Raw genomic sequence first — 22,685 nt, 5'->3', positions numbered from 1 at the left:
AGAAGAATAAATCATATTAACAAATTAGGTCCCCAACTTTCAGTAATGACTCAGTGGGAGGGTCTCTGGATTCCAGTAATGAGTCATTGGGGGCTCCAGGGTTCAAGTAATGATAAAGTGGGGGTCCACAGAAGTCGAAAGGTTGGTAACCATTGTTCTAGGGAGTGCATCGCAACCCCCCCATTGGGTTTTGTGGGGGTGCCCTGTATTTTCCGTCTAATTATAGGCTGTGCATGAACCACTTTCTGTTAGTCGGGCAAAAGCTGGCCCACACCTTTTTTAACTGATTCATCACTGGAATCAGAAAAATCGGTTGAGTCCCAGATATTAGCGTCCCAGATTTCTGGATTCCAATTTAACCCTGCTTTAGTAATAGCTAAATGAACTTTCTTGTGATTGACTCTACCCCTACGTTTCCAATACCTGTATTGGGCAACGAGGACAGCTGCCTTCTCGGTGACAGATTAATAAGTATCTGCTTTATCTTGCAATAACTTATTCTGACAAGATAACATAGTTACATTATTTTTAGCTTCAACTAGCTGCCTCTCTAATTGCTAGTTTTCTTGTTCCAACTGCACATATCTTTCAGCAGAGATATGTTGAAAAGATAACAGGATCCAGCCCTATCTGCCTAAAATAGATAAATCACATCCCTGTTCTACTGGCGCTTTCTGTAAACAGAGTAAAACTGTTTTTTGGCTCAGCATCGCTAAGACATCCATCCCAATTCTCACATAATCCTGCTCCACAAGACCATTCTTCGCAAGAACATCATAGGGTGCTTTTCCCACCCTTGTATGTCATTTGGAATCTGGGAAACCACCTTTGACTTTTTGCCATACATTTTTCACTTTTAAATCTTTCACTTTGTATCCTGCAAATGACTACGCCAATTTGATCTGCTTCGCTTTAAACTAAGAAGGAACGAGACTAAAGAATGCAGAACTCTTAGTCTGAGTAATGAATTTATCAAGGCATTTATCAGGGCTCAAACCAAAGCATACAAAAATATTAACCTGACCATTTAACTTGAATCAGCAAAACACATGCAGCTACTAAAATAATCACAACAAATGAATAATAATCAGAAAAAATTAAATTTATCAACAATGAATATGCATGCAGTGAACATATATTTATGCATGCATGCAGCAAAGCTAGGTAATTAAGAATTAAAAATGCATCATCATCCTTGTCCTTGCCAACGTCAAGCTGTGGAACCCTTGTCAGTTGAGATAGGAGTAATTTTCCCTAGTGGGACTCTGATTTTCCGAGCAATGTGTCCCCCCTCAGAAATGAGTTCCTTATGCCTAAGCACCAAGTTTCCCCATCTTATATACCTTAAACAAACTCAAGAGGAAGAGGAAGGCTCTGGTAACCTCCCTCCTCCTTTCGACCATGTTGTGAAATTCAAGTGCTGGCTGTACTTGGTCAGTGTTGAAAACACACAAAAGGATTTGCCAAATCTCAATGTGCAATTCCAAGACAGAGCCATACCCTTCTCTGCTATAAACATTCTCATCCTTGAACACTTTTATCATTGTTGCATCCCCCATGTTATGTTCCCTTACCTAGTGAGAAAAGTGAAAACATGTTCAATGTAGAGAACAAGCGTGTGTGGAAAAATACCTGTACCACCGATGTGACGGCATTTGAAGCTAAGCTAAGCACAACATGGAATCAGTGGTCAAGATGGAATTGGTGGTTAAATACAGATAGCATTACAACCAGTATGCCAATTGTGGGGTGTTGGACTTTTGGCCATACGCATGGTCATCCCTAGTCTTTTTGCCTCCTTCCTCCTGTTTTTTCTGACCTCTCGCTGTTGGCTCTAGGACTCTGAGCACTTTATCACTGCTGACCAGTGCTAAAGTGCAGGTGCTCTCCCATCTGAAGTTGGTATGATTGGCTTATACCTAATTGGCATATTTAATTTACCTATAAGTCCCTTGTACAGTGGTATCTCTATACCCAGGGCCTGTAAATTAAATACTACTAGTGGGCCTGCAGCGCTGCTTGCGCCACCCACTGAAGTAGACTTTCAAACCTGTCTCAGGCCTGCTAGCGCAGGGCCTGTGTGCGCAGTTTTCTGCCACAGGGACCTGGCATCTAAATTTACTTGCCAGGCCCAGAACTCCCCTTTTACTACATGTAAGTCACCCCTAAAGTACGCCCTAGCTAGCCCTATGGGCAGGGTGCCATGTATGTAGAAAGGCAGGACATGTGCCATATTGCATGGCCTGTCCTGGTAGTGACAAACAGCCTAACTTGGTGTCTCACTGCTGTGAGTGCTGCCTTCTCATAGGATTGCATTAGAAATGCCCTGCCTTATGTGTAAGGGGTATTGTCTGATTTATGAGGGGTAGCGTAGGCGTGTTTGGTATGGTTGTGATGGGGATAATAAATACTGCTTACTGGTGTGGGTGTATTTTTTATTACTATCATAGAAATGCCACTTCTAGAAAGTGCGCATTTATCTGTGCTTATGATTCTGGTGTTTTGCAGCTTGACTCCAATCCACGTCTGGGCAGAGTGACAGTTGGGGCTTTGTGCATACTTTTCAGACAGCCTGTACACAGGGAGGGTGGAGGTGTCACTGAGGTGCATCTACATACTGAATAGTCTTCCTGGGCTGCGAGAAGGGAGAGGCGGGGCACACCTACATTTGTAAAGGCTGTGCCCTGGCCTCACACAATAGGGTCGTTAACCCCCCACTGATGTTTGGAGCCTGTGCTGAAAGGAGAGAGGGGGCACTCCCAGAACCAGTTGTAACTGGCTGGAACCTCCTCTCCCTGTCATTGTAAAACACTGTAAAAAAAGGACTATAAGTACAGGGGAATTTTCCCCACAATTTGAACATTCTTGGAACTTGAAACTGGACACAGAACGCTGATGAATGGACTCACCAGGAAACCGCCATGGACTGCTGCTGCTGTGCTGACCTGTGACCTGCCTGGTCACTAGGAGGATTTGCCACCATCTGCACCCCTTGTGCTGGCCTGTAGCTGGATCCACCAGCCCTGTACCTTTTTCTTGATTATTTGTTCCCAGGGGCAGGGTGCTGTGGCCCCTGACCCCTGCATAGATCTTTTACATCTTTGCCCAGGATGCTTTAAGAGAAGAAAGGCATCCTTTCAATTGCTGGGCTTTGGAGGGGTCCTAGCGCTTTGAAAGCGCTTTTCTTGTGCCCAAGGAAATCACCGCCACAACCCGGGCATGAAGGAAGACCGTCGCGCCTTCCTAGAGCGCTTTATTTTGAGCCCTGAAATCACCGCCGCAGCCCGGGCTTGTAAATGAGCCCTCGCGCTTTCCTGAGCGCGCTGCCGTCAAGGTGCCCAAAAGAATCACCGCCGCAGCCCGGGGAAATTAATTTGGTGGAGCGCGAGGATCGCGCTCAGCTCCGTGCCCCCGGGGCACGAGAAATCCCTTTCCAAAATACCGAGGAGCAAGCCTGCTCCTAGCGGTGCTCCCGGGGGACGCGCGCTTTTCAAAGCGCCCCCGGGGCACCAGCAGGCCCCACCTTGGGCCGCGACGTCGAGGGAGAGGAGGACGCCTCTCCCTCACACGCAGGGGTCCCGGAGGACTCTCCTGCTCTGCAGCGCCAGGCGGCAGCCTCACTGGAGGCTCGCCCTGGCCCCAGCGCTCGTGTTGGCCCCCTCGGGGGCCAGGATTAGTCCACTTCGGGGTCTCCCATGGTGGAAGGACCCACGGAGGTCCAGGGAGACCCCAGGGTTTAGCGGGTCCCCGGAGGGGCCCGCGTTTCTGAGAAGGGGGAGCGCAAGGCGCCCCCCTCCACGTGCAAGGATTTCCCTGACTTGGGCCCCCCCTGGAGAGGGCCGGTGAAGGCCAGGGGGCCCCCTAATGATCCCGGGTCCCAGAAGGGGCCCGCCAAGGAAGCAGAGAGGGTGCGTGCCGCCCCTCTCTATTTGCCAAGTTTAGGGAGGCCCCCGTTTTGCGCAGAAGGGCGCCGGGGGCCCCATTATTCGTTTTAGGCACTGGAAGTGCCTCTTCATCAAAACAGGTACTTTCTAAAGGGACCAATATACCGATACTCTAAAGTTCTTTTTACAGACTTTATTCATTGTGTTATATTACCTGCCTGTACTATGATGATTTTACAGATGTGTGCACATGTTCCTTTTATGGGCATGACTTGCTAATATGTTTCCCTCACTTGCCATAGGTTTTCTAATGTTCCTACTATGGGCGTTTTATGATATTCTTGTGACAAGTGTGCTAATGTAATTACGTGTTTCCTGACTACTGCTTATGTTGCAGAATACTGAGTAACCTGTGTGTTATGTGTGACTACTGCTAGTTTGCAGAGTAACTAATGTGTAACGTTCTGACAACTGCTAAGGTAGCAGGATAGTACTGTTATGTGATGTTGGTCTAATAATTACGTTGTGTACAATACAGTGTATTTTTATATAATCTGGTGTTGTGTTTCCTTTGTGGTGGGGATATTGCGTCACATGTATGTGTGTGTTGTGCAAACGCTTTACGCATTGCCTCCGGGTTAAGCCTGACTGCTTGTGCCAAGCTACCAAGGGGGTGAGCAGGGGTTATCTTGGACGTGTAACTCCCTTGCCCTGACTAGAGTGGGTAAGTTCTGCCTGGCTGAGGTGCATACCCTAGCCAACCAGAAACCCCATTTCTAACATGGGGGGAAAAGGGGACTAAAGCAACCACATTTGGAGGAGAGAGCACAATCACTGGGGTGCTGGTTAGCAGGATCCCAGTGATGACAGACTAAACACACTGATAAAAAGGCAAAAAGTGGGGGTAACCATGCCAAAAAGAGTGTCTTTCCTACAAGCGGTCTTCAACTGCACCATTTGTGTTGGTCACCTCTTTCTTCAACATTTACTTTCGCTTTCAACTGCTTCACTCTTATCACCAACCTCTTTGGCATTTATCAAACTTCTTGTGCTTTTCTGCATTGAGGTCAAGAAGGCCCTCTTGCCCTCTAAAATCTCCCTACATTTTTAAACCTGATCAAATTACCTCACTACTTGAATTAGGCGAGGGCGCAGGTTATAGTTACCTTAGGGCAAGAGTTATAGTCACTCAAGATAACTATAACTAGTGAATTTCTGTGGTTTAGTGTGTAAAATCTGAACCTAACTATTACGTCCTTGTAACCCTTGCTTTTTTCAGTGAATTTCTAACTTTAAAAAAATTTCTATTTCCTAATCGTAGCGTTCCTATAACTTTTGTATTTTTTCAGTGAATTTCTGTTTTTCTAATGCTATTTCCTAATTATAATATCCCTGTGACCTTTTTTTTTCCTCTGGATTTATAGTTTTTTTTCAAAGTGAAGTTAAACGTAAAGCTATTGTAAAGTAATATTTAATTATCATATGCTGATCTAACCACCGCCGTGCACGGCCTTCGGACACACCCTGCAGCCAACCCCACGCTGCATGCGGCCAGGCCTAATGGCCACCCCCCAAAGGCAGCCAACGTGCTGACCTCCTCTCTGGGCCTTTTTTGGTCCTGGGGATTCCATCCTCCAGGGCCCAGTGTGTGACTGGTTTTCTGGGTCTCTGAGTGGGTGTGTAAGTAGCTGTATGGGTGTGTAAATGGGAGTGCGAGTGTGTAAGCTGGTGTGTGAGTGAGTGGTTCTCTGGGTGGATGTATCAGTGACTATATGGGTGTTTGAGTGGGTACGTGAGCACCTGTGTAGGTGTGTGAGAGGTTCACGGGGTCTCTGAGTGGATGGAGCAGGAACTATACAGGTGTGTGAGTGACTATGGATGTGTGACTGGGGGTTAGAATGGCTGCATGGTTGTATGAGTGGGTATCAGTGGTGTTCTGGGTCCCTGAGGGTGTGTGGATGTGTAAGTGGGAGTGTGTGTGGGTGTATGCCTGGGTGTGTAAGTGGCTGTGTGGGTCTCTGAGTGGTGTTTCAGTGGCTGTATGGGCTTGTGAGTGGGTGTGTAAATGGCTGTATGTATGTGGCTATGTGAGTTGGTGTGTGAGTGGTTCTCTGGGTCTGAGTGGATGAATCAGTGACTGTGGGTGTGTGAGTGGGTGTATCGGTGTGAGTGGCTGTATGGGTGGGTCTGTGAGTGGTTGTGTGTGTGCGAATGGGTGTATTTTTTATTTTTATTTGGGGTCTGGATCTACAGCGCTGAAGTGGATTTGCAGATCCTTGCGTGCCCTAAAAACATTTTTGGACAATTTCTTGCCCATGAGGTCTACCCTCACAAACCCCTCCCATCAGTCCCCATGGGGTCAGGATACCGCTACCCTGACCCCTTAAATCCTATTTACGCTTTATTTTCCTCAGGGAACCATGTTCCGATTCACAAAATGGCAGCCTCAACTTTTCAATCAGGTTGCGGCTAGCCAATCACGACACTGCTCTTGGGGCATGAATCTACAGATCTCCCACCGTAGATCTGCATCTCTAGATATATGTAAATCGTTTTTCTTTAATAACTCAAAACTACTGAACAGATTTACACCAGATTACAAAATGGTATCTTTCTGGACCAAGATCTAGGTTTCTGCCAAATTTTGTGTAATTCCGTTCAGCGGTTCAGGCTTTAGTCATGTCTAATTCCCCTATGAGAAATTGCATGGGCAAAACATGTTTTGGCACCCCCCACTTTTCTCGGTCCCCGCCTGACGAATCATCTCAGAACTTTCCAGACAGCACCTGACGTGACTGGCACACTAGCTTTGAAAATTTCATGAAAATTCATCAAAGGGCATCAAAGTAATTAGCAAAATAAAAAGTGTCAGTGTTCGAGTCCAGCCAGACTTGGGTCCCTTTTTTTTTTTTAAATTACAAATTATTTTAATTTGTAAAAGTTAGATTCATTTTTTATTTTAAATTGTACAGAAATATCTCATTCTAATTAGGTCATGCATCAAAACCTAAAAAAACTCTCTCCCTCTTTCAATCTTTTTCTACCACTTACACACACACTCAGACCCTTACACATCCACTCAGACCCACTCAGACACTCGCGCACCCACTCACAGACCCACTCAGTACCTCGTTCACACACACACACAGCCAAGTCACGCACAAACTCGCAGACGCAATAAGATAGTTAGGCACCCACTCACAGACTCTCACAGACCCACTCACAGACCCACTTACAGCCTCATGCACCCACTCGGAGACCTGTGCACACACTGACATCCACTAAAACACTGATGTATGCGCACTCACCCCCAGACAGACACTCTCACAGCCACTCTCGCCCCCAGATACACCCTCTCACACCTATTATGACACCCAGAGAAGCTGCAGCCAACTTTTGCCACACACAGCCAAAGAGCTGTGCACAACATGGGGTTTGGTAGTTATGGGGGCTGGCCCCAGGCTTGGTCATGCAGGCAACCTCCGCTGCGCAAAGGCGAATGCCGCGCATGGTGCAAGCTGGCATGCTTATAGGGGATTGGCCTCAGGACCTGGACATGTGCGGCAGTGGTTGGATTAACATACCGTAATGAAAATTACTATACGTAAAAAAAACATAGAAATTCACTGAAAAAAAACAATGGTTTCAGGTACTCTATAGTTAGGAAATATGATTTTTTTAACAACATAGAAATTCAGTTAAAAAAAAACACAGGTTACAGTGACGTTACAGTTAAGCTCACATTTTAAACATACATAACCATAAAAGTTCACCAGTTATAGTTACCTCAAGTAACTATAACTCATGCCCTAACCCCAGCTCGTGATCAAGACCTTGCTGGTTGAAACGTGTTGGTGTTGATGTGGTTTGAAGATTAAAATTAGTAATTCCAAGAATCCTGTGAGTGCTGTGTTTGACTTTGTGTCAAAATTGTGTGTGTGTGTGTGTATATATATATATATATCCTTTAACTTTATCAACCCCTGACACCTGAACTCACCCACCCCTATTTATACTACTGGCGATCGCTAGTAGATAGTGTTATAGTTAGGATCACGTTTACATAGAGAATTTTTTTTTCAACTTTCCTATATCTTTGGCATTGTTTGACAAATCTTTACAAAACTTTTCCCAAAAAAAGTGTGCTGGTGATTCTTGTTGAGCATGGAAAGTTTCAGGGGGATCTGTCAAGCGGGGGCCAAGAAAAAGGAGGGGTGGTGTTAATTCCTATAGTAGTTTTGAACATGACTACAGTCCAAACCGCTGGAACCAAATTTGGCAAAAAGGCAGATTTTGTTCTGCAGATTGTGCTTTTTGTAAATTTGGTATAAATCCAGCCAGTAGTTCAGGAGAAATTAAAGGAAATCCAAATGTATATATCTGGGCGGAGCATAAATACAGATCTCATGGTGAGATCGGACTGGCTGCCAGCACTCTAACCAGGAAGTGCTGGCAGCCATCTTGGGTCTAATCTACATGACAGCACCCCATTGAAATGCTTTGTAGTGAATGGCAGGTTTTGAGGTCTAAAAAAGGAGAACATATAAAGGGTGATATATTTTAGTTACAATATGAACAAGTTACTTACCTTCGGTAACGCTTTCTCTAGTGGATACAGTAGCTACCTGTGGATTCCTCACCTTATGAATTCTCCCTATGCGCCAGCATTCAACGGAAGTTTTCTTCCTAGCCCCTCACGTCGACGAAGATGTCACAATTGCACGCTCCGCAGAAGTCCTCGCCAGCATGCGGATGTCAGTTTCACCATTTTTTACTGTGCCTTCAAGGCGAACAGGTGAATACCGACTTCACAAGCACAACATGTGCCAATCCAAAAAAAAATTAAAAAATAAAAATACACACACATATATATATATATATATATATATATATATATATATATATATATATATAGAAAATTTCACTTATCCAGTGTACATCTGTTCGTGGCATGAGACGCTGCAGATTCACATGCTTTGCACATCCCGCCATCTAGTGTTGGGCTCGGAGTGTTACAAGTTGTTCTTCTTCGAAGAAGTCTTTTCGAGTCACGAGATCGAGGGACTCCTCCCCTTTCGGCTCCATTGCACATGGGCGTCAACTCCATCTTAGATTGTTTTCCCCGCAGAGGGTGAGGTAGGAGTTGTGTATTATAGTAATAGTGCCCATGCAATGGAGTAAATATGTATGTACATAATGTGGTTAAAGCGATATATTTACAAATTTACAAATGTTCAAGATCAACATCAAACGGCTACATGCTCCCGGGGAGGCGGGTGGGCGCATGTGAATCTGCAGCGTCTCATGCCACGAACAGATGTACACTGAGTAGGTGACATTTTCCGTTCGATGGCATGTGTAGCTGCAGATACACATGCTTTGCACAGACTAGTAAGCAGTTATCTCCCCAAAAGCGGTGGTTCAGCCTGTAGGAGTTGTAGTTGTTTGAAACAAAGTTCGTAGTACTGCTTGTCCTACTGTGGCTTGTTGTGCTGTTAACACATCCACGCAGTAGTGCTTGGTAAACGTATGAGGCGTAGACCATGAGGCTGCCTTACATATTTCAGTCATTGGAATATTTCCTAGAAAGGCCATGGTAGCACCTTTCTTTCTAGTTGAGTGTGCTTTTGGTGTTATAGGCAGTTCTCTTTTTGCTTTGAGATAACAGGTTTGAATGCATTTAACTATCCATCTGGCAATGCCTTGTTTGGATATTGGATGAGGTTTTTGGAAAGCAACAAACAATTGTTTTGTTTTTCTAATTTGTTTTGTTCTGTCAATGTAGTACATTAATGCTCTTTATATGTCTAATGTATGTAGTGCCCTTTCAGCTACAGAATCTGGTTCTGGAAAGAACACTGGTAGTTCTACTGTTTGATTCAAGTGGAACGGTGATATGACTTTTGGTAAGAACTTAGGATTAGTTCGTAAAACTACTTTATGCTTGTGTATCTGAATAAAGGGTTCTTGTATGGTAAATGCTTGTATCTCACTTACTCTTCTTAGAGATGTGACGGCAATTAGAAATGCTACTTTCCATGTAAAGTATTGTATCTCACATGAGTACATGGGTTCAAACGGTGGACCCATGAGCCGTGTTGAGACAATGTTAAGGTTCCACGAAGGAACTGGTGGTGTCCTTGGTGGGATAATTCTTTTCAGACCCTCCATAAAAGCCTTTATGACTGGAATCCTAAAAAGTTATGTTGAGTGCGTAATTTGCAGATAAGCTGAAATTGCGGTGAGATGTATTTTAATGGATGAAAAAGCTAGCTTTGACTTTTGTAAGTGCAGTAGGTAGCTGACGATGTCTTTAGCAGATGCGTGTAAGGGTTGTATTTGTTTATTGCAATAATACACAAATCTTTTCCACTTATTTGCATAGCAATGCCTTATGGTTGGTTTCCTAGCTTGTTTTATGACCTCCATACATTCCTGTGTGAGGTCTAGATGTCCGAATTCTAAGACTTCAGGAGCCAAATTGCTAGATTCCGCGATGCTGGATTTGGGTGTCTGATCTGTTGTTTGTGTTGAGTTAACAGATCTGGCCTGTTTGGTAGTTTGACATGAGGTACTACTGATAGGTCTAGTAGTGTTGTGTACCAAGGTTGCCTTGCCCAAGTTGGTGCTATTAGTATGAGTTTGAGTTTGTTTTGACTTAATTTGTTTACCAGATATGGAAGGAGTGGGAGAGGGGGAAAAGCGTATGCAAATATCCCTGACCAACTCATCCATAACGCATTGCCTTGAGACTGATCCTGTGGGTATCTGGATGCGAAGTTTTGGCATTTTGTGTTTTCTTTTGTTGAAAATAATTCTATTTGTGGTGTTCCCCATCTTTGGAAGTAAGTGTTTAGTATTTGGGGGTGAATCTCCCATTCGTGGATCTGTTGGTGATCCCGAGAGAGATTGTCTGCTAACTGATTCTGAATCCCTGGAATAAACTGCGCTATTAGGCGAATGTGGTTGTGAATCGCCCAATGCCATATTCTCTGTGCCAGGAGACACAACTGTGTCGAGTGTGTTCCTCCCTGTTTGTTCAGATAATACATCGTTGTCATGTTGTCTGTTTTGACAAGAATGTGTTTGTAGCTTATTATAGGTTGAAATGCTTTCAACGCTAGAAATACTGCCAGTAGTTCTAAGTGATTTATGTGAAACTGTCTCTGCTGAGTGTCCCATTGGCCTTGGATGCTGTGTTGATTGAGGTGTGCTCACCACCCTATCATGGAGGCATCTGTTATTACGTATTGAGGCACTGGGTTTTGGAAAGGCCGCCCTTGGTTTAAATTTATATCGTTCCACCATTGAAGCGAGGTGTATGTTTGGCGGTCTATCAACACTAGATCTTGAAGTCGACCCTGTGCCTGTGACCATTGTGATGCTAGGCACTGTTGTAAGGACCGCATGTGCAATCTTGCGTTTGGGACAATGGCTATGCATGAGGACATCATGCCTAGTAATTTCATCACCATTTTCACTTGTACCCTTTGTGGACTTGGAGTGGCAATCCCTTTTGTTGTGTTGATTGTCGCCCCTAAGTATTGCTGTGTTTGACACGGTTGAAGGTGTGACTTGTTGTAGTTGAGTGAGAAACCTAGTTTGTGGAGGGTTTCTATGACATACTTTGTGTGTTGTGAACACCGTTTTTGCGTGTTGGTTTTGATTAACCAATCGTCTAGGTACGGGAACACATGTATTTGCTGCCTTCTGATATGAGCAGCCACTACTGCCAGGCATTTTGTAAAAAACTCTTGGCGCAGTTGTTATCCCGAAAGGCAACACTTTGAATTGGTAATGTACCCCTTGGAATACAAACCTTAAGTACTTTCTGTGTGAAGGATGTATGGGTATATGGAAGTATGCATCCTTTAGGTCTAGTGTTGTCATGTAGTCTAGTTGTTTGAGCAATGGGATTACGTCCTGCAGTGTCACCATGTGAAAGTGATCTGATTTGATGTAGATATTTAATGTTCTGAGATCTAATATAGGTCTTAGAGTTTTGTCTTTTTGGGGTATGAGAAAGTACAGTGAGTAAACTCCTGTACCTCTCTGATGAATTGGTATGAGTTCTATTGCATCTTTTTGTAACAATGCTTGGACCTCCAGTTGTAGAAGATCTATGTGTTGTTTTGACATATTGTGTGTTTTCGGTGGGACATTTGGAGGGAATTTTAGAAATTCTATGCAATAACCATGCTGGATAATTGCTAAGACCCAAGTGTCTGTTGTTATTTCCTCCCATTGTTTGTAGAACTTGGTTAATCTCCCCCCACTGGTGTTATGTGTTGGGGATTTGTGACGTTGAAGTCACTGCTTGTTTTGTGGGGTTTTGGGAGTTTGGAACTTCCCTCTACTTTTTGGGAACTGTCCCCCTCTATATTGTCCCCGAAAACTTCCCTGCTGATATTGGCTCTGATAAGTGGGCCTTGTTTGTGAGGTTGTGGGTTCAGTGCTTTGTCCTCGAAACCCCCCTCAAAACTGTGTTTTACGAAATGTGCCTCTGCTCTGTGGGGAGTAGAGTGCGCCCATGGCTTTGGCCGTATCAGTATCCTTTTTAAGTTTTTCGATAGCAGTGTCCATCTCCGGCCCAAACAACTGCTGTCCGTTAAATGGCATATTCAGCACGGCTTGTTGTATTTCCGGCTTGAATCCTGATGTACGCAGCCATGCATGTCTCCGTATTGTCACTGCTGCGTTAACAGTCCTAGCAGCTGTGTCTGCCGCATCCATTGCTGACCGTATCTGATTGTTTGAGATACTCTGTCCTTCTTCCACTACTTGCTGTGCTCTTTTTTGGAACTCCTTGGGCAAATGTTCTATAAAGTGTTGCATTTCGTCCCAATGAGCCCTATCATATCTGGCCAACAAAGCCTGTGAGTTGGCAATACGCCACTGGTTTGCTGCCTGTGCCGCCCCTCTTTTCCCTGCCACGTCGAACTTACGACTCTCTTTGTCTGGAGGTGGTGCATCTCCTGAAGTGTGTGAGTTCGCCCTCTTGTGAGCTGCCCCTACTACCACTGAGTCTGGTGTCAACTGTTGTGTGATGTACACAGGGTCTGTTGGTGGCGGTTTATATTTTTTCTCCACCCTTGGAGTAATGGCCCTTCCTTTCACAGGCTCTTCAAACACTTGTTTGGAGTGTTTTAGCATTCCAGGTAGCATGGGGAGGCTCTGGTACTGGCTGTGAATGGACGACAGTGTATTAAATAGAAAGTCATCCTCAATTGGCTCAGCATGCAGGCTGACATTATGAAACGCCGCTGCCCTTGACACCACCTGTGCGTAGGCTGTACTATCCTCTGGTGGTGACGGTCTAGCTGGATAACACTCGGGACTGTTATCTGACACAGGTGCATCATAGAGATCCCACGTGTCTGGATTGTCCTGACTCATCCCTGTATGAGTTGGGGATTGCATCATTGGTGGAGTGGCTACCGGTGATGGTTGTGGAGAGCGTTGTGGAGATGGTGGCGGGGTTACTTGTTTAGCCACCTTCACCTGTGGCTGCTTGTCTTTGTCTTGGAAGGCAAGTTTTCGTTTCATTCGAATTGGAGGGAGAGTACTGATTTTCCCTGTTTCTTTTTGGATGTGGAGCTTTCTTTGGGTGTAGTCTGGCTCCATTGTCTCCAGTTCCTGTCCAAATCTATGTGTTTGCATTTGTGAGGACAGGCCTTGTTCCTCTGTGTAGGAACTTGATTTCGGTTCCGAGGCCTTTCCGGCTGCCTTTTTCAGTTCCGACGACACTTTTTTGCTCTTCGGCGTACTGATTTCTCTGTGCCGACTTTGTTCGGTGCCGCTCTCTCGGTGCCGAGATTGCTCTGACCCGGTGTCTCGGGGTCGAGTGTGCTCTGTGCCGGTATCTCGACCGGAGTCGGATGACTTCGACACATGCATGCCCTTTTTCGGTGCCGATGCCCGGTCACCTATTTTTCGGGTTAAGCCATGGCCTGTTGGCAGTGGCGTCCCCTGGGCTTTACTGGTCTTTACGTGAGTCTTGTGCATCGACGTCTTACTCACGGTTTTCGGCGTCTGTTCGGGATCGACCTCTTCTGAGTCTGAATCCTCGATGGAGAAGGCTTCCTCTTTTTCCTCCATGTGCTTTTGTCCTGTCGGCACCTACGCCATCTGTAGTCTTCTTGCTCTTCGGTCCCTTAAGGTCTTTCTGGACCGAAATGCCTAACAGGCCTCACAGGTATCATCTTTGTGTTCTGGCGACAAACACAAATTACAGACCAAATGCTGATCTGTATAAGGATACTTATTGTGACATTCAGGGCAGAAGCGGAATGGGGTCCGTTCCATTAGCCTTGAAGACGCACGAGGTCGGGCCGAACAGGCCCCGCCGAGGAATCGAAAACCCCGAAGGGCCGCCGGAGCTCTTTAAATTTCGGTGTCGATCTGTTGTAACTAATCCGATATCGAACGCAAACAATACCGTCTAATTTTCCGAGTTTTCTACTAACTTTCCGAACCGAAGCGCAGAGCGAAAAGGAACACGTCCGAACCCGATGGCGGAAAGAAAACAATCTAAGATGGAGTCGACGCCCATGCGCAATGGAGCCGAAAGGGGAGGAGTCCCTCGATCTCGTGACTCGAAAAGACTTCTTCGAAGAAAAACAACTTGTAACACTCCGAGCACAACACTAGATGGCGGGATGTGCAAAGCATGTGTATCTGCAGCTACACATGCCATCGAACATATATATATATATATATATATATATATATATACACACATACACACACATATGCACACGAATATATATAGATCACAATGTCTGTTTATATAAATATATATAGATATTACTATTATGACAATAATCGAAGTCTTGGTATGACCAGACCGGCAACGGGGAGGCGTGAGGGACTGTGAGGAATCCACAGGTAGCTACTGTATCCGCCAGAAAAAACATTACCGAAGGTAAGTAACTTGTTCTTCTAATGGATACAACTACTTGTGGATTCCTCACCTTATGAATAGAATCCCAAAGCAGTCCCACACTTGGAGGTGGGTGCCCGACTGGTCAAACCAAGAAGTCCTGCAAAACAGATCAGGCAAAAAGGCCATCCCTCCTAACTTCCGAGTCTAAGCAATAATGCTTTCTGAAAGTGTGGAGGGAAGCCCAAGTTGCTGCCTTACAAATATCAACAACTGGCACACCTCTAGCTAAATCTGAAGTGGCAGACTTAGCCATGGTGGAATGGGCCCTAATACCTTCAGGAGGAACCTTCCTTGCTAACGAATAACAAATCTTTATGCAAAGAATGACCCACCTTGAAAGAGTTCTCTTGTGGACAGCTTAGTCCTTCATTTTGCCCACATATTGAATGAAGAGTTGATCATCAATTCTGAAGGTTCTCGTCCTCTTAATGTAGAAACTCATAGCCCTTCTTGGATCCAAGCAGTGCGGTCCTTCCTCCTAGTTTGAAGGATGAGGAGGTGGGTAAACGGATGAGAGTGTTATAGATTGTCCCTGATGAAAGGGATTAACTACTTTAGGAAGGAAGGCAGCCCTGGGTCTCAGCACCACCTTGTCAACAAGAAAGGTTGTAAAAGGAGGTTTCACACTAAGAACCTAAAGCTCATTCACACGTCTAGCAGACGTGATGGATAATAGGAAAACTGTTTTTAAAAACTAAAATCCTCAACGGGCAAGTATGCACAGGCTCAAACGGTGAACCCTTTAAAAAAAGTCAGAACTAAATTCAAATCCCACTGAGGCATTACAAACGGAGTGGGAGTAAACTTGTTAGTTAAGCCTTTATGAAACCTCAGAACTATAGGGAACTTAAATAAGGAAGGCTGATCAGGAAGGCAAAGAAAATCCGACAGCGCTGACAAATAGCCTTTCACTGTCGCAACTGTGCAACCCTTCTATGCAGAGGAAAGGGCAAAAAGCTAAATATCAGATAAATGGGCCTTTAAGGGATTAATGGGTCTCTCTCCCCATCATGTAACAAATTTTGACCATCTACCGGCATAGACAGTCTTGATGGAGTGTTGCATGGCCGATAAGATAACATCCACCACTTCTGGAGGGAAAGAAAATTAACTCAGATTGCCCCATTCAATCTCCAGGCATTTAAGTGCAAGCTCTGGAGGTGGGGATGCAGAAACTGCCCATACGACTGTGAGAGGAGGTCTACCCTGTGAGGGAGACGGAGCAGAGGGCACAGTGAGTTGAAGAAGGTCTGTGTACCACACCCTTCTTGGCCAATCCAGGACTATTAAAATGACTTGAGCCCTATCTTGGCGAATCTTCCTCAGAACTCAAGGAATCAAGGGTATGGGAGGAAACGCGTAAAGCAGTTGGTCGCACCAAGACAACTGAAACGCATCCTCAACTCCCCCTGGACTGAATACTGGAGGCTGCAGAACAACGGGCAGTGGGCGATCTCGTGAGTGGCAAACAGGTCAATCTGAGAAACTCTCTACATCCGGAAGACGTGAAGAACCACGTCCGGATGGAGACGCCACTCGTGATAGGTTGAGAAGTGCTGACAGAGACTGTCTGCACAAACACTGAGAACTCCGGCCAGTTTGTTTGCTACTATGCAAATCCGATGGGCCTGCGCCCAGGACTAGAGCCACAGAGCCTCTCTGCAGAGAAGGTATGACCCTACTCCTCCCTGCTTGTTGATATACCACATCGCAGTAGTGTGGTCTGTCAAGACTTGAACTGACTGACCACGAATGAACGGGAGGAAGGCCTTGAGAGCCAGACACATTGCCCGCAATTCTAAAAGATTGATGTGAAACATCTGTTCTACTGGAGACCAAAGGCCTTTGCTCTCCAAGTCCCCCAGATGAGCTCCCCACCCTAGAGTGGAAGCATCCGTTATGACTGTGGTCACCGGAGGTGGAAGACAAAACAGCCTTCCTTGAGAGAAGGTGCTGTCCACAGTCCACCATCGTAGATCCACTGTAGCGTCTCTGGAGATAGTTATCGACTCCTCAAGGCACAAGTTGTTTCTCATCTGCACACCACAGGATCAGGTATGGCATGCTAAAGCCCTCAAAGAAAGTGTGCAGATGCTCATCCACCTTAGTTCTGTGTACCAGACTCTGCTGGGCCAATGCGGAGTCACTAGTATGACTTGAGCTCAGTCATTCCTGATTTTTCAGAAATAGGGGGAGGAAAGGTAGGGGCGGGCAGGGGTAAAGGAGTCCTGTGTTTCATTCCAACAGGAAAGTATCTCCTAATGATTTTTTTGCCAGAAACTCCAACAAGCAAAACGTTTGAGACCGACAACATTGTGCAGTCTCAGTGGTGCGGAAAAGATCTAGCCAGGGTACTCTCTACTCTTGTAAGATGCACTGTGCCACACCTTGATGTAGACACTACTTGCAATTTGCCAGTTGCCTCCTCCTCTGCTCAGCTGCTCCAGCATTCACTGACCCTACTGGATTGTTTGCAATGAGGGAAATGCCCTGGTGCTCCTACCAACTGCAGAGGTGCACATCCTCCTGGCACAGGGCCCGTCTGCACCCTGCTTGTTGTAATAGGGTGGTGGTGTCTGTGACACCTGCACCAGCCATGCCTTGATGGATGGCAGGAAGACCTTCAATAACAAATTGGTGTACAAATCCAGGCAACTGATGCACTGCCGGGCTTCCGTCTGACACCAGAGTTCTGTGATCTCTGATTCTGTAGGGGAAAAGTGGTATTCCTGCTTGAGCCAAAGAGGCTAGACACAAGAGACAGACTTTGATGTGGATCTGTGACAGACATCTGTTGTCTTCAGTCGCAGCATGGTTTGGAACCTAGAGTTTTGGGTGGGGACATCATTTCCTAGCATACTGGAATTCATTTTTGTTTTTAGAAGTAGTGAGAAGGCCAACACAATTAGGAGTGGATCTCCAGTTGTGCACTGGAAGGCACAGAAAGAAGGGACTGGCGCCCACATTCAGGGGTGGCACTCATGTGACACCTAGAGGCTCATAGGAGCAGTGCTAAGAAAAGTTTCTGGGTCTAGTCAGGTGCCTTGTGAATATTCGAATGTGCGGAATCTGAAGTTAGAAGTATCCATCAGAAACCCAGTGTCTAGTTAATCTTTTAGCTGCCACTCAAAACATATTTATCGACAGCTACATGCCATGGGGAAATCCACTAATTTCCACCTATACACATTATCAAAATCTGCCTGCTGTTCAGAATAAAACACCAACAAACAATTAACACAATCAATAGTGATATCAGGATTAGAAGTATTACATGGCCTTATATTTAAATCTTCCCCACAAAATCTATTCAGGAACTGTGATACAAATCTGGGCCATCAGCGCCTTTTAGAGTCTGGGGAAAATGACTGCATATCTCCCTTGTCATATCAAGTAACTTGGCTAATCCTCAATTACGAGTTACAATACAAAGTTCTGTGCTTCGTCTGGAAAGCAATCAATGGGAATGCCCAGAAGTAAACATCAGACCTCTTCTATTTCGATCAGCAGGTCACACCTCAGCGCACTCTTGCTCTGAGTCCAACTTTCTAAAGACCTAAAGTTGCTAAACAAATTCACCAGTTTTAAATGTAAATTAAAACACATACTCAAGGTACGTGCATGAGTAACGAGGCAATCGGCTATCTTCTTCATAGTCTTCTCAACGCTGAAGTCTTACTAATTGTACTGTGTATGTGTTTTTTGTTTGCTGTGCCCCTTGAATTTGGGTGCGCTTACAAAAATTAAATACAATTGCCATAATTGATTCATTTAAACTATCATCACGTTTGAACAGAGCCCTTATAAGACTGTTTATTGTTTGGGCACTGTCTAGACTTCTGACTCTGTGTATTCAGAAACCCATAGGGTAATGAAGCAATCGGCAACTAGCTCTTATTATGAAGGATTTACTTTGGATGCACAGATTATTCTTCACTCCTCCGAATCTTCCTGTGAAGATCAGCCTACGTACCAATAAGTAAAGGCAGCCCTACCCTCTCTAGGTGGAAGAGAAGCCATGCAAGGCCAGTGACACCAGGGTTTGCTGGAATGCTTTGGGAGATGTGTTGCTTCTGTTTCTCTATACCTTGCCGTCTTTTGTCTACGATGTCCTTGCTAAGCTGAAGCATCAGCCATCTTTTACGTACTTCTGACAAGAGATGAAGAGCAGCGAGCATGTATTGAATCAGAGGAGGAGGAGGAAGAAGAGCGAAGTTGTATCTGGGATAAACAGTGCGACGGAAACGCCACACCAATGCCCTGCACAATCAGAGATAAAACAAAAAATACAAAATTTTAATAGTTAAATATATATGTATTTTTGTTTTTACAGCACAGGCGACGTATGTTCCTAAAATGAAGAGAGATGAAGATGGCCGAGTAACGTGTTTGATGCTGAAACGCTTTCTCTTGGTGTCCTCTGTAGTATGGCTTATCCCCTTTGGGTTTGATCTCCACTTTACTCTCCTAGGGCAGCACCACAATCTTCTTCTCTAGCTTTTGCTGAGGGAACAGAACACGCATCATGATCTCATTGAGCTCTTCCAGCGCCAGCCTGGCATGTAGCAAAGTCACCTCATCTTGTTCACATTGCGAGACAAACTTAAGCAGGCGGTACAGGTCTCGCAACACTTCCCGCAGAACCTGAGGAGAAGAAAAAACAATGGTCAGGCCATATGCTTTCTGGTAATACCACATACAGGTCTAAACTACCACACGCCAAGGCTACTCAGTCACCTCGCTCTCAGCTCATTTCAGATTTTAGGGGAAGTGTCACCTCGCTTTATTGTACTGTACAGTATGGTATTCCTACAACACTTTCTTACCTGTGACTACCCTGCCGGCAGCTAATGGGGTATACAACGGAAGAATTGTGAGGTGCTTCAATCATGTCACAGTGAAATCGTAAATCCTCATAAGTAAGGCATAGAGCAAAGATACACAGGAGAGAGACACTACTTTCGTCCGAAAAAAGCCATCTACCCAAACCTTTAGACAAAGGGTTCTCAACATACTGTACAAATTACTCACCAAAATAATCTCAGAATTTTAGTCCGTCAATCCTCAATTGCATTTTATGCGTTGAATATCCGTCCCCAACATGAGAATGGGTGGTCTGTCAAAGCAAGAAGGAACCTGCCCAGTCTTTCTCCCAGATATCTCACTGCGTGAGGTTCACACTCTCATGTTGGGAAAAAACATAAGTCGTGTTGGGAGAGTTCCATCATGACAAAGCAAAGTATATGAGTGCAAGAGGAGTCATACTGCGTGGTGCGAGGACTGGTGCAACAAGCAAGCGTATGTATGCAACAGCACTGCTGAAATGCTGGCTCCGTCTGTGCAGGAAGAAGTCATCTCAGTTGTTTGAGCTGCTGGCAAGCATCACACATTGTTATGGTTTAGTAATGTATGAGCAGCATGTAAGCACCCCCGAATAGAGGGAATATTATGCTCTGAAGAACGGCAAAAACACGAAACGTGTCAGGAGAGTTCTAGCATGACTGGGCAAGCATTTGATTACAAGAATGCTGATAAAACTGAGTCACCGGAACCATCCAGTACACCTACCAGTGCGTGAAGAACACACATATGAAAGTATAGTTGCAGAGATGGCACAAAAAGATTCAACCTACGACTGAACCATGAATGGATCCCAGAGGGTGAGAAATCCCCCTAACCAGGACGCAAAAGCCCTGTCTATCAAATCTACCGTGACCGAAAACAGATCCATCGTCAATGTCCTCCCAAATCCTCCACATGAAACAGGTTGGTACCATTCAATCTCTGGAGCTTTGGAGAGTTTTCGCTTAAAATTCTCTAAATCTCAGTGGAGAATGGAATTTAGTCATTTTTTAATAGGCGTAGGGACTGGGACAAAGCTGCAATTCAATCCAGCGCCATGGAACTGCTGGTTGGATAATTTTTCAAGTAAATCCCTCTGAAGGAGTTTCCAAGCTTTCTTCTGGTGCCCTAACAACTGCAGGAGTACACTTTTAAAGACTACTGAGACTTCTCAGGGTGTTAGGCAGAGGCCAGCAGCAAAGTCCAGTCCTTTACCTTTGGTTGGCTGGGCACTTCAGAAAAGACCTCCTGAAGTTTGTTGTTTCCCTGTAGCCACAAAGAATGTCTTTTAACTAACCCTCGGCAGCCACTTCTTGGTCCTCGGTATGAGGGGCAGAGCAGGAATAGTCCTGCAGGGCTGCTCTCAGGTCAGACAGCATGGCCAGTCTTCTGAGCTTCTGCAGGTCCAGAAAGTATTCTAAGGATGGTGCCTTGTGGGTGCTAATAACTCCTGGACACGCTCTAACCAATAGGGTAAAAATTCTGGGGGCAACTCTACTGACTTTTGCAGCAGCTCCTGTTTGTCCTACTCCAAACAATTCCACAGTGCACCTTGTTCTCCAAATCCAAGGTGAAGAAAACTGTCTCACATTGTGTACAGCCACAACCCATGGGCCCACCCAACGATTTGGCCATATTAATGAACAGTCCTCTCCGCTATGGTCACTCAAAACTGGCTTTGGGGCTACCTTTCCTCCCACTGGGTTTGGCGCCAAACTGGTTATGGGGCCAAAGACTCAGGCCTTTCCAAGTGTCAACTAATATTTACTTTTGATAGGCCACTTTGAAATTGTAAGTTCCTGGGATCACCTCAACCGGTCTTCCTGACAGGGAAGGAAAACAAAACCTTTCCACTACCTCTGGGAGCAGTTTCATACCTCTTTTGTGCTTCATTCATGCAAAGCACTAGCTTGACATTGGCTGGAGAGCTAATACAAATTAGCCTCCAGCAGCTTCAGGCAAGGTAAAAGTACATTTTGTTTAAATAAAAGTTAAATTTCCAATATATTTAATAAAAATGGAACTTCATTAGGTTAGATTTTTAGTGAATATAAAAATACGTTTTTGAATGGTTTCTGTAGCTGGTACAGGTAAAAAATTATGGATTAAAATTTGTAATCTATACTTTTACTTTTCTTCTGTGCCAGTTACAACCTGACTAGGAACAGTGTAATTTTGGGCATAATCACTGGGGGAACATGCAAGTACTAATGCCACACATTTTCCACTCAAATATTATGCACCCTAACTTTTGGGAAGTAAGTCGTGCTTAGGGGTGACTTATTTAATATTTAAAATTCAGGCTTTCATACCAGTGACAAGGGTTATTCTAACAGGTCTGTGCAGCTGGGCTCAAGCTACTGTTGGCAGGCTACAAAGGATACACCTCAAGCCATGTTTTCTTTGGTGTTGTAGTGGTTGAAACAATAGGTGCTGTAGTCTGCAGGTATTTAACTTTAAATACCAGGGGTGTATTTCTGCACCATATATAAAGGCCTTATAAGAAAGTTAATTGCACCAATCAGGTTTACGCCAATTTCGACATGTTTAAAGGGGGTGCCCAAGCACTTTACTCTGATTTAGCAGGGCAAACATATGAAGACTTCTGAAGCCAGCAAAGAAGATAGGGCAAAAATTAGGATGACATCACACAAAAGATAGTCAATTCCTACACTGGTTCTTGAACATATACCTAAAGTGAAGTTTGGCTCTGACCAGAGCAGTACTTCTCTCTCACCTCATGCTATTGGCTGTTTGGTTTATAATTCCGCCTCATATGAAGTGCTTGCATTGCAATGCATGAGAGGCTATTAATTTTTAAAAGTACAATGATCATGCAATACAATATTTGACTCAAAGACAGAAAATAACATATACATATATATATATTTGTTTACTGCGGTAAGCATTTTTATGTTTTAGTCAGGGCTCTACATGCAAGCCAACCCTTCTGACTTTGCCAAAACTTGTTTTAACACCAGTCTCTCTACAGTCTTATGTTTGAGACACGAAAG

At 44.8% G+C, this 22,685-nt stretch overlaps 1 protein-coding gene across 2 annotated transcripts in view; it reads right to left on the bottom strand.

Annotated features, from left to right (window-relative positions):
• Positions 1-19,123: 19,123 nt before the first annotated feature.
• Positions 19,124-22,685, bottom strand: part of TANGO6 (transport and golgi organization 6 homolog) — a 515,068-nt gene continuing 511,506 nt past the window's right edge. For both annotated transcript variants that reach the window (XM_069217099.1, XM_069217100.1), the window contains exon 18: positions 19,124-19,473. In XM_069217099.1, the coding sequence (XP_069073200.1) occupies positions 19,297-19,473 (177 nt within the window). In that variant the 3' untranslated portion in view covers positions 19,124-19,296. The remainder of the gene's footprint in view (positions 19,474-22,685) is intronic.

This window comes from Pleurodeles waltl, chromosome 12 (genome assembly GCF_031143425.1).
Source record: "Pleurodeles waltl isolate 20211129_DDA chromosome 12, aPleWal1.hap1.20221129, whole genome shotgun sequence".
Lineage (NCBI taxonomy): Eukaryota > Metazoa > Chordata > Amphibia > Caudata > Salamandridae > Pleurodeles > Pleurodeles waltl.
This window is presented reverse-complemented; position numbering and strand designations above follow the sequence as displayed.